The sequence below is a fragment of the Dermacentor silvarum genome, chromosome 5 (genome assembly GCF_013339745.2).
Source record: "Dermacentor silvarum isolate Dsil-2018 chromosome 5, BIME_Dsil_1.4, whole genome shotgun sequence".
Classification (NCBI taxonomy): Eukaryota; Metazoa; Arthropoda; class Arachnida; order Ixodida; family Ixodidae; genus Dermacentor; species Dermacentor silvarum.
In genome coordinates, this window is record NC_051158.1 from 20,164,054 (window position 1) to 20,182,396 (window position 18,343).

The 18,343-nt window shown below is 48.0% G+C and overlaps 1 protein-coding gene across 1 annotated transcript in view; it reads left to right on the plus strand.

Moving 5' to 3' along the window:
* LOC119453989 (cerebellar degeneration-related protein 2-like) overlaps nt 1-18,343 on the plus strand; it is a 57,465-nt gene that overhangs the window by 7,405 nt on the left and 31,717 nt on the right. Inside the window, exon 2 of the mRNA XM_037716009.2 lies at nt 4,845-4,957. Within this exon, the coding sequence (XP_037571937.1) occupies nt 4,845-4,957 (113 nt within the window). The remainder of the gene's footprint in view (nt 1-4,844; nt 4,958-18,343) is intronic.

The window sequence follows — 18,343 nt, forward strand, 5'->3', positions numbered from 1 at the left end:
GCGCATCTTCAGGAGGGAATAGGTTTAGGCATATTGGTAATTCGTCGTTATGCAGAATACATAGCGCAGTACGAACAAAGGGACAGAACAAAGGGACAAAGGTACGAACAAATGGACAGGACAACCTTAGTTAAAATCAGCGCATGTCCTGCCTCGACCCGTCTTTTGTTCGATCTGCAGTAAAACTTTAGTTAAAGTCTGCGCTTGGTTCTCTCTCGGCCTGTCCTTTGTTCGTAATGTATTCTCTATAACGATCGCGCCCCTTGTATGCGTGCGACGAACGCGGCCTGCGCGCAGGCTTTGCGAGATTGCCACTGTGGTGCACGTGTAGCTGACGCAGTTGCCGGTGGTTGTTGCAGCGAAGCCTCCCTCGCAGTCATGACGTGTCTGAACCTTGCTTTATCCTGTACGGACGGGGATCTGTGAGTCTGCAGCTGCGCGGGCGTACAACAGAGGAGGCTGGAAGGCACTTCAAGATGAGGCAGAAGTGATGAGACTGCACTGCAAGATGAGGCAGAACTTTCTTAATGACGACAGCCATTCCACTGATCCCGACAGTACTGTCTACGCGTGCATTGCATTTATTCGGGAAGTGCCGCTAAGCACGAGACAAATCTAAGGTTCCAACTGGAGCATTCTCTATGATGAACCCGGTTCTCTTAGCGCTGCACTGCGGCGGTATCGTTAATGTGATGGACTGCAGTGGACATGCAGATTTCATTGTGCGGGTTTGCTCGTTGGGATGAATAATACACCTGAAACGCTCGTCATAGGTAATGTAAGTGAACGAGCAGTCCCCATACGGTCGAAATGTGGTATCATGTATGACACCTTGTGATGTGCTTGTGTAACGAGATTTATCGGAGGAAATGGGTTCCCCTAAGCTGCGGCCATATTACATCTCGTTCTCTCTATCTGTCGCAGTTTTTCTTTTTTTCCTTCACGAATTTTGCTGCAGCCTTGATGCTTCGATGGGCTTGTTCTTTCCTGGAGCTGTTCTTTCCCGGAGGTCACTGTGTGCTGCCGCGCTAAAGCACCCGCCGCGGCCGCTCATTGGCTATGACGTTGCGCTGTTGAGCGCGAGGTCGCGGGTTCGATCACAGCGGTCAAAATTAGGAAACACCCACTACGGCGTCCCACATAGCCCACTGTACAGTTTCAGGACGTTAAACCTCACAATGAGAAAGGAAGGAGAAAAAGAAGCAAAAAAAAAAAAAAAAACTTCACTCGACCGCACAACGCTTTAAACAGCGAAGCAGGGCGATCGTAGCCCAGCATTTTCCGGAAGTGCGCGCGAACTTTTCATCTTATTACTCATGATAATGATAATTTCTTTTCGCGTGTCTCGGACTAACGGCCGTCACTGCGCGTTGCATAGCGTAGCTTGCAACAGGGACACCGAGTTGTAATGCCGACACCGCGTTCCAGGAGACCCGCTTCGTGAATGCGTCTCTCTCTATCGCTCTCATAGCGCGCAAAACCTCTTCACCTCGCAGAGCACGAGCGTACGAACGCGCCAGCTGTGGACGAAGACGACGACGCTCGGACGCAATCGTATGGTTCGCATAAATGCATACTCTGCAGGCGTAGCTGTATAGCCTAGTTACGACGCTCATTTTGGGACGAGGGGTACGCGGGTTCGAATCCCGTGTCGGCAAGAAAGTTTTTCTTTTCTTTCTTGGTAGTTTCTTGCTACGCACCACAAATTACGGCTGGCTTAAACAGCTTGGCTGTAAAAAAAAAAAAAAAGAGCTATAGTAATACAGCATAAAACGAAGGAGACGGGCGGCACAGCTCCGCTATTGATGACCATGAAGCGACTCGCCTAACAACTTGTCATTTTTCAGCTGGCAGTTCGCAGCTAAAAAGTGCTACACTGTCTTCTTTTTTTTATCGGGGGGGAGGGGGGGGGGGGTACAGATGTATTCTACAAGTACTGCAGCCGCAGGCATCACTTTAGAGTGGTCGAGATAAATTTGCCGTGGCTTTGACAGATGAACCACGAGTGGACGATGCACTATAGTGATCATTTTGATCAGCAGTCGGGATGGGCAGTTCTGAGCGTCGCGCGCCATTTCGTGATCGTCTCCATGGCCGTGACCTTGTATGTCTGTGACCTGCTCGTGTATTCCGAAGGCCTTCGAATATGCACTTGCTCTGTAGTTTGATGCTGTCCGGGTCGTTCCGTTTGAAAAGCAGCAGTTGCCTTATTGCGTGTTCGCCTACGAGTGCCGCCATCAGACAGCGTGCACCTTGTCAGACACGCTGTGCACTTGACGGCAGGGTGCCTCTTTACGGAACATTTGGTCACTGTTGCGATTGACGCCGCGCCTTTTTCGGTCGAGACCTGTCGTAATCGGCGATGCACGCGTGATGCCGCCCTCGCGGACCTTGCAACCTCGCGATTTTCGAATCCTTTTTTGCGTGTCGGGGAGGAAACCGGAAGAGCAATGGCGCGCAGAAACGAGGGTACGATCAAAGTGACGCATCTGACCCTTTCGTGTATGCCGTGTCCTGCATTCGCGTCGTCTTCTTAAAAACTAAGACAGCTCAATGTTGCTGAAGCCGGGATCACACTCCTCTACATATTTCGGGCCGCCTCTGTCCATGCTTCTTCGCAGGAGGAGGCGGCCTGGCCTTCGCTATTTCAAATTCCTCCGTCATTGCCAGCGACTCAAGAACAGCCATCCGCAATTTCGGAGCGGGCAGGGTTTCAAGGCAAGCCCTTTCCCTAGCCTTCTCACCGTCCCACACAAGACATAGGCCTGATTTGGACCCCACCGCCCCTTTCCTTTTGAAAAGGATAAATGAAGTTGTTAGTATACTACTACTACTTCGGGATTAATCGTATGCCAATGTTGGTAACATTGCGAGAAAGTCGCTAAATTTGGCGAATTTTTAGTACCTTAACAACATATTGGCCTCTTTTTGGAGCCTTGCCGATCAACTTTAGTGATTTTTTTTTTTTTTTGCCGGCGTAAATAGCCAGTAAATTGCTCTTAAGAACATTTCTTAGCGTATACTCTGGTCAAATTCAATGCCTCGCCCCAAGCAGACTATATGCGCATTAAGTTGTCGCTACTTCTAGTATAGGCATTAGATAAATTGAACGATCACGAACCAGGAGGTTTAACAGAAATTAGCTCAACGTTCTGTAGCTCTCCTTCATCATGGCTGGCTTCGGGTAGCTGCTTCCCGAAGCCGGTGGATCCAGTTACGCTTGCCGGAGATTTCACAACGCTGCGTGGTATTATACAGAGCCTGGTTGTTCTAGCTGCCTATAGCCTTTATTTGCGTGCCTCGTATGCGTAGCTCAGGATTATACGCGTTCTCCCTGCGTGCTGTGTAACCGGTTTGCTGCACGCACGCACTCCTTGAATTTGCTTTCGCTTCTTGAGTGGCTTCTTTCTTTTATCCTGTTGTCCGAACCCCGCGGCCGTAAATCTCGCGCTGGTAGAAAAAATATCGCTCACATTTCGCAGCACGCTTACTGCTTTTCAAGGTTAAACGAACACTAAATAGAACCGCTAAATCACTATGCACTGTTAAAGCAATCTTCGAAACTCTGTTTTTGTTAATTTCGCGTAATAGGTTGATTATTAAAAGAGCAAGTGAAGTTGTCAAAATTATTTTTTATTTAGTTTTTTTTTTAATTTCGCGCCGCAACCCTGGTACTTCAGTGTGACGTTATGGATTTCAGAGTATTTTTGCGTACTTGCGGCGTTTTGGTCGAGTAGAAGTTCTTGAAACTTGCTGAGTGCCGATTTTGGCTTATTTAGAATCTACTTCAAACGCAGCTGGCAGCATTCGTTATAACGCAGTGTTCAAGGTGTTTGTTTTCTTTGATCTAAACAGAACATCTCAAGATCACCTGCGACAGATAGCACTACATTACTGCCTGAGACAGATTATTTGGTGACGTGGACATTATTTGCATGAGATATCGCAGTAGCTAGCTCGAAAAATGTTTTTAAACAACTTAACTAATTGCTTTAGGTCATGCACGTGTTGAATTTGATGAACTGAAGCCAATGAGTTTTCAAGGCACGTCCACTTGGAACGAATTTTCAAACTAGCACCCCCCCCCCCCCCCCCCCTTGAGATCGAGTTATATCCCCCCTAAGGCCCCCACGCGTCCAGCCCCACCAGTCCAACGTGTACCTTCAGCGCCCTGTTCACACTGTCATTACAACTCAGGAGGTGGCTTGAGGTCGAATTTTCCCTGATTAACAAAAACACTCTATCAATGTCTTGTATTTCTTCATTCACTCTTCAACTACTTTGAGTAAAACGCTGAAGAAGTAAACATTGTCATCATCCTTGGTGTCATTAGTATAATTATTGGGCATTTTATTTGCTGTTGGATTCCTCTCGCTAAAGCAAGGAAATTGCATATTATATGCAAAGTGCTTGCTTCCCCCCCCCCCCCCCCCCCCCCCCGGCAGAGATCCTGGGTGCGCTACTGTACTCTTGTCATTTCAGCATCACAAGAATTCCACTAGATAGATTCTTGCTTTGAGCAGGCTTATTCAGACAAGTTCCCGTAGCAGGCGGAATGGGCGACGACAGCGTCGTTGAAAAAGTCACTGTGATATATTGACGTACTATATGCTGCTTGCCAGTTTCTGCTGTTTTAAGATTGCTGCTGCTTGAGTGCTGTGTCTAAAGGTAAATCATCCTTAATGAAAGCGCATACGTATCCTACATAACATGTGTGCGCAGGACAAGCTTTATAAAATTGCGTGCCATTCACCTCTGCCCACCGGATAGTATTTACAAATCTTAATGTTCACGGGTTGGCAGAGGGTATACGTATAACCCTCTCTCTCTGCCCCGGTGTGCAGACCTTCAGCTGGCAGCCGAGCTGGGCAAGACGCTGCTGGAGCGGAACCAGGAGCTCGAGGAGACGGTGCGACAGCAACAGTTGCTCATCGAGGAACAGGAACAGGAGCTGCAGGTAAGGCACCTTGCCATTTCCCGCTAGGTGGTTTCGCGAACAGACACACTTCGCGAACGGAAGATACGTCGTCTCCGAACCGCACGAAGGTTCCTGGGAGAATGCGATCCGGTTGAAGGTGTCATTAAAGTGTAACTTTCCCATGTGTAACCATTTTGTCCCGCAGTTATTGTCTAAACGATCCCAAAACCGCAATGGCGTACGTCATAAACGACAGCGGCCCCCGAGTAATTTCTTATTGCGGAAGTTATATTGGGGAACCATGGTTTCTGATTCTAGGAACGGTGTGTGGCATATATAGGTGTATCAGTCGGCCGCGCCCCGACTGCATGCAGCTTTCTGCGTCTTTTGATCGATGTGTGTGTGTGCGTGTAATCTCGAAGGCCACTCTGTTAGCGCCGCAAGGACCGGTGACGTCATGGCCGCCATTTTTTTGTACGCCGCTGACAATGACGTTGCGATGGCTATGATTTTGGTAGCTCGGTTCTCGAACGTGCCGACTTGCTGCAACTGTCTTGTCTGATCCTTTATTTTATCTAAAGCCGTTTCGTCGCACATCGGTTAGCTGTTTCCCATCGGCCTCTATTCCCGCAGGCACTGCTGTTCTGTGGGAAAGACTTGCAACTATACGCAAGCTTTTCGACATTGGCGCTGGAGCTACTAAAATTCTCGCGTGCATTTCTTTTGAGGGTAGCTTGAGCGTGGACTCCGGTCGGTGAGATTTGCAAGCGGCCTTCGTGCAGTGCTGCTCGCATGTTTCGGATACGGTGTACTGCTCTCATCACCGTTTCCCTCCGCTCTTCATCTATACATATCACTCAGCGACAAATGCGCGCGATTTCGTAAAGCGAAAGAATGCAGAAACTCCACTGGAGTAGTCTAAGTATGCGTAAGCGTACCGCCAAATTTAAGTCGACCCACCCCCAAATTTAAGTTTACTCACCTCGAAATTTCAAGTTGGCCCACCCCTGCTATAAGCTTCCCCATGCATTTTCTATGGAGCGCCCTATGTATCCCTATGCATATTGTATTTTTATTTTTTGTTTGAATCGTTCCTTATCGCTTATAAAGCTACCAGTAATCTACATTCACACTATTATAACGATTAAATGTCTTAATTTCGCGAATGAAGCGTTTTTGTGCAGATACAAGGCGTTACACTTTTCGCGTGACGGCCGGAGCTGGGGTTTACTCGCCGCCAAAGAACGCATTAATACTGTGCACGCACCGCATACGCGTTGGCAAAAACTGCTGACGGAGACGGCTGGAACGCGTTGAGACACTACACATGCAGAATGTCGCGCCTCCGCGTGTTTCAATAGCCGTACGGCTGCCGCGGCGGCTGGCGCTTGATGCAGGCGCCTCGCGGTGACTGATCGCCGCGAGATCGCGACATAATGAGCTGCGAGAAAGACAGATCGCCTTGTTTGCTCTGCCAGGAGGTCGGCAGAGTCGCGAAGCGCGTTCTCTATACTTCTCGCCGCCTCTTACGCTCGTTTCGAGAGCGGGCTTTTCCTTCGTGGCTCGTTGCATGCAGCGTTCATCCCAGGGAAGTATGCTTGCGGGGGAGCTATAGCATGACGACTGAAGTGGCCGTGGCATTGACCGAAGGGCTGGCTTACGCAGTTGTCGCCAGCTTTCGTTATGTATAAACGGTTTCGTCTGCGTCCATTTCACTGCATGCTAGCGATCTTAGCAGCACAAGTATTCGAAAGGATCGGCTCGATGTTTATTGGCATCCGTGGCTCGACGAAGGTTCTTAGCGGCATGCCCAGACTATATGTGAACGGGCGAACAGATCGACATTGCGAAAAACAGTAAAATATGTGGACCCATTACGTGACGGCGTATGCCGAAAGCAAACACCCAACCTTCCAACTCTCGTTTTGCTAATCTACTTTACATATGTTATTCAAACTTTCTGCACAGGTCCCATCTCAAGTGTTTCAATATGTATGCGACACGCTTTAAATATAATTTTTGTTGCCCAGTGTTTTTGCCTTTCATGCAACATCGTGGCGTACACAATTGCGCACACGGTTCCTAAAGGGAACATTAGAGACTTTTAGTATTGCGGAAAATGCTTGCGTTAGCGTGTTACGCACGCTAAATCTTTGCGGAACGCTGTTCGATGGAGTTTTAGTATAGCGCAAGACAACGATGCGCCGCTAAGCGCAAAACCATCTAGCTGCGAGTAGTCAAAGCAGCAAACTGAGCAGCTCGACAACCAAACTAGCCGTGTGGATCCACGCCAAGACTTGAAACGAGCCTGCATGTCAAGCACTTGGGCCGAGGGTGCCACCATGTTTGCAACGCTAGAAACTTAGCGAGCGTTTAGCGTCTCCGCTATATTTGAAAAATAGCGGACGCACGCTACCCGCAAAACTGAAATAGCGTTCTGAGTACGCGCAGTATGATCCCGCTATTTTATTGCGTTTAGCGTGGTGCCATTTCCGCAATACTAAAACTGTCTATTAATACGGGCCCATGGGAGGGATGGAATCGCACATCGGGCTGGCGCTCGCACGTGGCTCCAGCGTCGGCTTCCACTACATTCGTTGGGCTCGGCAGATAGCGTCCAGATTTCCCCGACACGCACGACCTTCGCCGCGCCAAGGCCCCCCGTCGAGGCCCCGGCGCCACTTAGAGCAGGCACCGCCACTCAGTCAGTGGCGCGCACCCGCGGTGGACCACTACAGTGACGGTGGGAAAGTAGCGGCCCTGTTGTTTTTTGCGTGTTCCTTCCGGGTACGCCGTCGTCATTCCAGGTTTCACGCGCGAGCGCTTGTGGTCACTATGCACACCTCGCGTGGCCCGTAACCGCGTTCATTCAGGGTCTCGCAAACGCTGTGCTTGTCCGCCTCGGGTTGACGTCATTGCCTTGGCCGCCTACCCATACGTGCGTGACTGCGGAGCTTAACTTCGTGACCGCGTTGCGGAGAGCTTGATTTGCCCTTTCCCTGGAACCGTTGGACAGCCCAGCGCTGTATTCGCATTGTAAAGACGATAGTCTTTCTTGGGGAACTTAAACGCTGAAAATTTGGTCTGTCTGTCTGTCTGTCTGTCTGTCTGTCTGTCTGTCTGTCACCCGATTCAGCCACCCGGCCAAAGTTGGACCACTTGCTTACCGCCCACACTACTTAAACTGGTACGGCTGTTCATACTTGTGAACGTTATCGATCACAAAGTAAATATTACGCATATCTGAGGCGCAACATCACTAGGTAAGTATTAGGTGTGTTCCTTTAATAGAAAATACATAGATACGTAACTCTAAAGACCCTAGTTTCTTAAGCTGCGCTGAAAATGCCATGCTATGCGCGCCGACGAACGACGTTCCCCCGACTGCGCGCCGACGAGCGCCCTCTGCCATGGAGGAAGGAAACCCTCTGCACAAGCTCATGTTTCCCGATGTATTGCCAGATGGCGTCCATGTCTCACGCAGCGCCTCCTCAATTTTATCAATGCCAGCCAGATGCGGCCGATTCAACATAAAGGAAGCGCTGTCTGAGGCAGGGCAAAACATAAATGGCCGCTTGATGAAATAATGCGGTAAAATGAAATCTGTTCAAACAAACCTTCATGCCAGGACGGAAATGGTACGAGAACAGCATCACGGGTGGCCGCGGATCAGACCAGCACTCATGTAGTACGGCCGGCAGAAGACTATCGTCTTTCGACGACATTTGCAGCGAAGCACGCAGATACGCGGCAAATTTTTTCTTCAGATGTCGATCGACAAAAGAATCCCGCAAGTACGACGCTTTTTCGAGATCTCAACAATATTCCTACTTTTCGGCACTCCGATAATCTGTGCCACACGGTACGATTGAATGTTACTTAGTCTCACTGGAAACGGAATATTAAGGATCCTCCCTCATACATATTATACCGACTCACGACTGTGAACGCGTGATTTTTTTCACTTGCCACCCCTGAGCGCCCTATGACGTCAGCGCCTATGCTTCACGATGACGGTGATCGAGGAATCGTGCTCGCCAGGCCATCCATCATTTTGCGCGAACGCGATCGTCGTTGCAGGCACCATTTAATATTCTTCGACCTGTAGGCACGTGTATGTCAACGTACTATAGCGCTAGCGTTCTAGTGCACTGATGCTGAACGGCTTCTTTAATTCTCTTAATATTTTTATATCTTGAGTACCCCATTGTTGGGCTATGTGTCCATTATTGGTCCGCCACTCATAATGGGTGTGCGCCACATGTGACGCAAACGGTATGAAATAATCCTTGAGTGTATTTATATGTGTTTTTTTTTTTACTCCTCGTGACATCGTCGCGTCGAGGTCTCGCACTGTGCACATGCCTTATTTGCATTTCGATGCAGCTTGCCAATGACGTAGTGCTCGATCATTGCATGACATACGCATTGTATGAGACAAATGTAAAGATTGCACGATATTGCAGGTTACATTTGATGAAAGTGAACACACATTTACGCATTGCAGTTAGGCGTGTAGCACTGAATAGGATACTTTAGCTCACGAGCTCATAACTACATGCATGGGAACGGTGAAATCGTTTTTCTCAGCCCACTGCACCGATGTTTATTTGTTTGTTCCATTTGAAAAAAAAAAAAAAAGTTAAATACTAGTGACTGTAGGAAGCAGATTTTTTATTGGCCGTCAAAAATTTTAGAATAATTTTCAAAATTTCAGAAAGGTCTATTGTCAAATTAACAACTGTAACTCGAGAATAAAAAAAGAAAATGTTACCACGATTCTGTAAATTTCACCTAATAATACATATCTAAAGCGTACAAAATTGATGCATCATGCCCCACTCTTAAGTATACAATTTGTGAGTAGCACTTCTGCAATATCCTCGTTAACATGGTAACAATTTTACGTAAGCTATGAAGTTGCTACAATTTCACAGCTTTCTCTTTAGAAGCTCTAATGGCGGCAATTTCCCCAACTGCGATGTTTGTTTTCTTTTGGCTCAGAAATACGGATTTGTAAACTTTGTGCTTCAATGTTTTACTTAAACCATTCACAGCGCGAAACAACAAGAACTGCACAGAAAAGATACGCGGACATTTTTTTAACATTTACCAATTTTTGGGAATTTTTGGAAAAAATTTCGAACCATAAATCAAAAGTATGCTTCCTAGGGTCATCAGAATTTAACTTTCCCTCTAAATTGCAACAGACTTCATTCATATCGGTCTAGCGCGGTTGTCTCATAAAAGCATTTCAGCGTTTTACATGTATTTGAATATAGAAATATCAGTTGGGCCCGAGCTGAAGCACGAAAGCGTCGTTTCACAGAGATTCTAACGTGTGCGTTGGGTAATTGCTTAGTATTGTTCTTTTTATTATTCTTTCTTTTTTGTTTGTTTCATTCAAGCTCAGCAAGCTGTATGCGTGAAATATATTCGAAGCGTCGTTCGTGTTTACCGGTTGTGGTGCCGACGTGGCGCATTATGGACAACAGCGAGACATAAAGATGTTGCAACCGATAGAAATGGTTAGCCGTTTTGTGACATACAGCAAGTTTTCCTCGCACACGGCAAGTGTGTTTCGCTGGCACAGGTCTACTACTAGTACGTCGTGTCGATTTGGAAATCCAGCCGCTTGCCTTGTGGGGCTGGTGCGATGGGAGCCGACAAGGCAAGGGTGAGCTTCGATTTGTAATAGTCATCAAATACGGAATCCTTCAGAGCAGCTTGCTCACTTTTTAATAGGTGATACATCCTCAGATTCGCGATCTGATCGTCAGCTATCCGAGCGATACATGAACCTCGCAAGTCGAAGAGACCTGTAATATATAAGATGGCGTCGCAGCTAGCAGCTTACGCGTTTGTGCAAGTCCGCAGGTCCCCATGAACACCGCTCTCCGTTGAGACAGCTGCCGCAAATTTGTTGCGGTAATGCTTTTTGGTAGTTCATTTCTCTGTAGCTTCGGTTCGTCCGTTCGCGCCCGTTTGTGAATTCGTCGCCTGCCTAATAAAAAAAAGAAAGAAAAAGAAAAAACGGCGTTGCTGAAGCAGTTTTTCACTGAAACTACTCTTGAACAGAACCTACTTGCTTAACGCTGAGGTTTACAGCTCGTCTTTACGGCCGAAATGCGCGAGGCTAGGCGTTATACCTCTTGCATCCTCCAAACGACGAGCATTCCTCGAGACGCTTATTGGCCTTGAATGTGCACTCCTGCTTTCCTCTACGTGGCTGCAGGCAAAAAGCGTCGACGGTGTTTTTGCGACCCTGCTAGGCCCCTTAAACGAGGTGATATCTACAATTTGCCTTCCCTCGACCAGTCGTGCCAACTAGCGTGCGTTCAGCTGAACTCATTCGGTACGCTCTCTTGCTAAGAGTCTGGCTGCATGTCGGCAAATGTCGACAGGCAGTGGCGTTGGTGACGGCGCAGTAGCCGCAGGAACACTGACACATGTATTGATTATTACTATGATCATCGTCATCGTGACGTCGTCATCATGATCCTCAGAGTCATCCTATTTTAACGCGACAGCGTTAAGGGCCCCGTGTCGCAGAAAATCCGGCGTCGGTAACTGGCGTGCGATGTCGGCGGGTGGCGGAGAAAATCATCCTAATCATCCATTCTATCAACAATGTTGCTCATACCTTGTCTTACATTCTTGACAAAGCTATTCCTCGGAATTTTGAGAATGACAATCCACAAACAAATGTCATTGAAACAAAACACCCACAGCGCATGCCTTTTATGTTAAATCTTCTCAGACTGAAATATTAAAAGTGCGAAACAAACACGGGAACCTGAAAAAATTATGTAATTTCTTTGGCGCGTTTGTGCACTATCTCCGGGATCGGTCCACGCAAGGGGCTGCGTTTCTACAAGAAAGCTCGCCTATACATGTGCATAGCGTTCGCCGCCAGTGTTTGCCAGTAACCATTATGGTTGCATAAGCTGCAGTCGTCGGGAAGCCGTGAGAAGCAGTCAGGGATGTTTGAATGCTATCGCGTCCACTCTTAAAAGCGAAGCTTAAGCGTCCTCACCTTTTATGTCCACTGCACGACAAAGCCACTCCCAATATATATCTTATACCACCTAGTTCTATGCCGTCCTCAACTGCGCTGCATGTCCTTGCCCATTAATTCTGTCACTCATTATGTAACTCGAATAGACCTCCTGTTATCTTCCCTGTATACGCATTATGTGGCCCATGTGTTGAGGGGTATTGCCCTCAATAAATGTAATATCGACATAGGTTGCCTGATAGTCATGTCCGTCTCGTCAGCCAACCGTTGTCAGAGGACTTCCTATTAAAATGCTCTTGGCGTGTCTGTGTATCTTCAGTCTTCAAGTCTTCCAGGCCTTACATAAATTTTCAAAACGTAACGGTCCTGTACTCTGGGCTATATGAGTAGACCTGCCTGTTGTGTGCTTCGTCTCTTCGCTCTATCGTCATCGTCAACCATCTCGTTCCTATTTCTTTCCCTCTTTTCCCACCGCAGAGTAGCTGGCTAGAGAGATACAGTAATGCGTGCCTCAGGTCGTTCCCTCCGCATTTATTTTCATGAAACTTTTTTTTGTTCGGTAAGATGGCTGGGACAAATCTAGTCTTGCGAAAACTGTAGAGCCCGCTGGTCACTGTTGCGAAGCAATGTGCTGAGTTTTGCCACCGCCTCTACATCAAGAACGTGCGGCGTCTTGACAATTATTTAAAAAAAGAAGAAGAAATAACTAGGACAGCATCACCACATCGCCTGTAGCAAGAAAGCGACTCTCGGCGCCTATACCTACCATGCGGACTTTCCACGAACCCTTCAACGAGCGGTCCTCTTTGTGCTAAGTTCGCGTAATTCTCCGACCTTTCTTTTTTCGCTGTGAAATCGCACCACGAAGGCGCGAACGGTTCAGCTCGGTCGTTCCGTTTCGGAATCGCGCCGTGGTCCTCCTGGTCTGGCCAGCCGCGTGGAAGCCTTTTGTTCGTTCCGCGTTATACGGCAAGCGGCTTTTACCGAAGAAAGGATCCTGGGAGCGAGAGCGATGTAAGCGAAGCAGAGAAAAGTGCTCAACGACGAGTTCAGGGCGCTGCCGTGTATAGCGAGTGTCTGCAACCCCGTTCACGCGTGTATTGGCGGTGCGCCTCTACAACTGCAGCTCGTGGCAGTATAGGCAGACGCACTCGTAAAAATAAATATCGGGGCTAGTAGGTTTTATTGGATCAGCGGAGAAGCAGAGCGGTGAACGAGAGACGTAAGAGCGTTCGTGTCCGAGAAACCTCCGAGGTGAAGTGGACATTTCGCGAATTGGCTTTCGCCGCAGGTGTGTTTTCTTTTGTGTGGCCGCTTGCGCGGAGATTCCGTACTTCGCGTTTGCGCTGCGGGCTCTCCGTTAGAAAATCGGGCCGCGTCGTTGGCCCAGTGCGATTGTTCGATCGCGCTGCGCCCCGGGGTTGCTTTGTTGACACACGCCGCGCCGAACGGCGGTGCAGGCGAAGTCCTGACTCTGCCCGTGTCTCTTGATCCGTGCAAAGTGTTTAGACGCAGGGCCCCGAGGCCAGCAGCTGCCCAGAAGAGCTCTCGTGGTGCGGCGCGCCTCGTCCCTCGAGAACTCGCCGTGCAAACACAAACGCGTTTCGGCGACGGCGCGCTGCAGTGGTCTTCGTGTCCGGCTTGACGGGGCTCAAAATGAGCCCCCTCAGTTGGCTCACCCTGAAACGACCCGCGGGCCGTTGGAGGTGCGTGTTGAAATGACGGAAAAGCAAGGCCCTCACGGGTGTGTACCGACCAGTGCACGATTCTAAATGTGTGTGTGTGTGTGTGACCTTCGGTCGGCTTGTTCGTGTCCTTTTGGGTGTCCTTTTGGACTGCCGCTATGCGGAGGTACAGGAATAGCACGGTCGTCGCACTGTAGTGAATGTGTAGCCAGCATAATAGCGCCCACGTGATCAATATGGTTGTAAAATCGTTTGCTTATTGAATATGCCGTATACGTGCGGGAAATGTCTTCTTAGTGCTTGAATTTCTTGAATTTACGGTTCGTAAGTATACGAAGCCCTATTTATGTTTCTGGTAAATGTATGCATACATTATACGTGAGGTGTGTATCCCCGGTATACGAGATGTCTTTTTAGTTATCACTCGGACCGTGAACAGGCGTCTTGTGCGTGAGCTGAAACGTCAAATGCTGCAGATATGGGCCCATGGCGCAAATAACGGAAAGTTATACTTGACGTAACTAACCAACCAGATGGTTCGCATATAGACAGCTATCGGTGTCCTTGGCTAGAGCTCATGGATCGAATAGGTTCATGCATAGTTCGTCTGCTGGGCTACGCAGAAAGCCGAGGAAGTCGAGCCCCCAAACGGAAGTTTTGCTCTCATAACTCATCAGAATTCTCCGTTTTCTTCTTGAGCGTATGTTTCATCCACCCTCTTGCGGTGGCTACCGAATTAGCTTTTGTGTCTTTCGTGTACTTGAATAGCAAGGCGTGATGTAGCATGTCCTCCGAGCGTGGCTGGACTGGACTCCGGTCGAAGAGCCCCGTCCGGCTGTGGTTCGAGGTAAATCTTTCCTTCAATCATTTCGCTCTCACAAGTTTGACAATGTCGCTGTCCGGAGGCTTAAGAAAACGCTGTTAAAGGGGAAAACAAGGCCATACGGGTGCTTATTTTATAGAAGGTGAACAAATCTCACGCGATACTCACTCAATAACCATGATGCAGCAGTAATTTGCACTTCGTGTCTCCCTAGACAAAGTGCAGCTTCGTAGCCACGTGCATGTTGTTATTGAAGATCGTTCTTTGGTTGTGCGTCTTGCGCTCGACTTTGACACTGAAGTGAGCACCGCACGGCAGCAGCTGTCATGCTATTATGCACCAAGAGTTAAAAATATGTAAATGCCTCGTAGCTGGACAGAGCCAAGGTAATGTTGTTGGCCGTCGCTTGGAGATACTCAGATTATGTTTTACCATTCTGCCTAATTACATAATTAGTCTTAATTATTTAATCAACTTCTCAAATATTACAATTAGATGAAAAGTGTCAATGAGAAAATTGTAGAGCTGCATGAAAAACTCCCGATACAGCTTTCTGTTGCTCAATACGTGCTACATAAAAGTGTTTTTCCGAGCATGAAAGAAGCCTGCGAATACACACAAAGTGCCTCGAGCGGCATGTCGCGCGGAAAATTGTGTTGGAAAATTGGGCCCGTTGGTGGCTGGAACGATGCAACTGTGTATCGTGAGTCATGGGGAAATTTTCGATGTAGTGTTCAGTGTTAATGGTATGATGAACACGATGTAGTGGCGGACATGCGGTGCGTGAGCGCTCACTGCGCGTCGCTGTGTACCGCGCACCCTTGAACAAAGCCGGTCAAGGAGCCAGCCTATAGCAGCGCTCGAGATACCTTGCTCTTCGTCGTGGTTGGCCAGCCACCAATGCGGCTCCCGCTAATTGGACACTCTTGCGGTGCGCACCTGGGCCGCCGAAGAGGACTTGGCGACGAAAGCCTTGATTCGAGATGGCGAACCCCCCTGGTCTCTTAACGAGCAGGCCGGAACAGGCTTGTTAGTCGTCATAACCCGTATCCATTTTCATACAGACATTGCCAGAGAGAAGTCGGGCGTTAACCGTCGGCTGCTGCCGTCAGTGTGGCGATTGGAACGGCGTGGAAGTAAGGCATGCATGGTAAAAGGCACAGCGCACAACAGACAAGACATAAAAAATTCACAGGGTCCCTTATGTTATCCCTAAGACGACTTGAAGGCGAAAGCCCAAGTGCCGATGCACTAAAGACGGACACATGACGTACACATCCCTCTTAATTCGATTACTCATTCTCTTAATTCGCTTAGTCATGGCCCTAATCTGCTTACTGTACTTCGCTTAGTCATCCCTCTTAATTCCAAAGGTCGAGGGTTCGACTCCCACCCAAGGTCGTGGGTTCGAGTGCCTTAATTAACTGTGCCTAAATAACTTCGCCTTCATTAACACCAAAGGTCGTGGGTTCGTAGCCTTTTTGTACCTTTCGTGTCGTCGACGCGTTTTCGCTCAAGGTCGACTGACTCATGAGTCATAAAAGGCTTTCGCCTTAGTAACAGAAGAGCAGACGCCGGAAGCGTGGTATAGTCGTGCTTATCTGTTGTCCGTGTATTTTTCGTGCTGTGATCATTTATCGTGAATACATACCAGCGTGCTCAACTTTCAATCGTGGAAATGGGGGGACGCATGAACGACACGTAACGAAGTTGATTTTCTTCGAGCGTCCTTCGGTATTTTATCTTTCGACGCTTGATCGTCTACACAGATTAATCGTATGTGGGCACGGTTAGCTTAATCGTGCCTCTAAATTCTAGCTTTAGACCGGTTATCCATAAAGTCGTCTACGATACCGAGGACAGTATGGCGTTGATGAGTTAAGTATCTCCCCGATTTAGTGGGACTGATTTGGTGGCGTCGAAAGATTACGGATTACGGAATGTGATTATAAGCTGTATATTTCTGTATTCCGGTATTCTGATTTCCAGCTTGTATGCGAAGAAGATAGTGTTGTACGGTTTTGCTGGCTACGGTCGCAAACTGTTCAGAAATTCGTTTTCTCAAATCTCGTGGTCTGTAAACGTTTCATGCCGGCGTAAAGTTTAGACGCTAAATGAGCATGATTTGCTACATACGTCGAACACTGTGAAAAACAGTTGTGAATGTATCTCCTGTAGTGGTCGGATGATTGCAGCGCCTAATAGTCATTCGTAGTTTTACGAAAACCTCAATATCTAGGCGGGAACGCTTGAGGAGACGGCTATGCAACCTTTTATCCGAGAGGCACAAAGCACGCGCCGGCCTCTGCGCCAGTGGCCCGTGACTTGACGAGCAAGGCAGCTCGTTAGCGGCGTAACCTCGCTGTGTCTTACAGCGGTAGTTACGCGACACAAAAGGACACGAGGGTCACTGCGACGCGCTATGTGGGCAGTGATCTTCGGTTTGCGTCCTCGTGTTCGTTGCGCAAGAAAGAAATTAACACATTTTAACTAGCTCCGCTTATCGCTTCTTTTTTATTATTAATATTTCAATGTATATATCGAGCGCCAAATACCAGCAGGCCACTTTCTCGTCGAGAGTGAATGCGGAAGGCTGTGTCTGAACGTTCTAACCGTGCTCGAAATTTTGAAGCTCCTGCTAAGTCAGTGTAATATTGCCGCGGTTGCACGGCAGCATTAATATATATATATAGGCTGCGCGTCCCTTGCGGCTCGGCGTTTTTGTCGTTGTCTTCCTGAAAAGTAACCACTTGTTTACATCATTTAGACATTGCTTTAAACACAAAACATCAAGGTAAATTTTAAAGCTGTATCCGAAAAAACACAGTTAGGGTATTTTGTAAGTTCGGCATCCGAATGTATTGCAAGAAGCATGCATCGTGATAGCGTAATCGCGCCGAGCTTGAGGATAAGTCTTCGGTAATGTTATGAACCGCTTTAATCGACTTCGTACAAATGGACGCTACTGCAAGGTAAGAGTTTACCTCGAGTCTTAATTTCAGCTGAAGTTCAAAAGAGAGGCACCGTACGCGCAACGAGATAATCTGGCAGTTGCTTCTCGTTGTCCCGGCCGATGTACAGGGTGGTTATTATTATTTTTTTTTTAGCTCCACCAAATTTTTGAAAATTTCCTGTGGCAGATAGCATGGTTCTAACCCTTGATCTAAGTTACTCGTTGAGACGGCTATTACTTCTACGGTAAATCAAAATGCCTAATTGAAAAATTGTCAGAATCATGCTAATTAACGTTTTAATTAATTACTTTACGGCACATATTTCAGTTTACGAATTGTAGCTAGTGAGCATGCGAAGCATATCGACTTAGAACGGGGGAGTGTCATAGCTCGCTGAAGAAAACAGACTTTTGGGCTTAGTTGCTCTGACATTGACACATTCGTGGTATTGAAGCGCAGACAGACGCAGAAAATGTAGACACCGTCTGTACAAACTATACCAACAAGCCCAGCGCTCCACTCTCCTGACATTGGCGTTCAGCGCTTGGGCCACGCGGACACAGAAAGAGCGCAGCGTCAATGCCTCTCCTTTTGCGTCCGCGTTTCTTGAAGCCGCGGGCTGACGTTGTTGAATCCCTCTTTTTGGCATGGGTTGGTGACCTGCGCTACCACTGTGAGTCCGTGTCGCTTAATATAGCGGTGCGCATTTCGAATCATCTGCATACGAAAGCAATTAGTTTTCGCAATTCATCCGTTCGCTTGGACGACGAGTAGTTACGCTGTTGTAGTTACGAGACAGTATAGTCACGCTGGTTCGCCCCACGGGTCCTTATTATGCGGCAAATTTCGCTTACGGCATATAATGACGCAATCAGCGTGTGGCGCCCAAAATGTTATCTCCAGTCGCGCCTTGTTAATTTCATGATTGTGCACTGCGAAACCCAA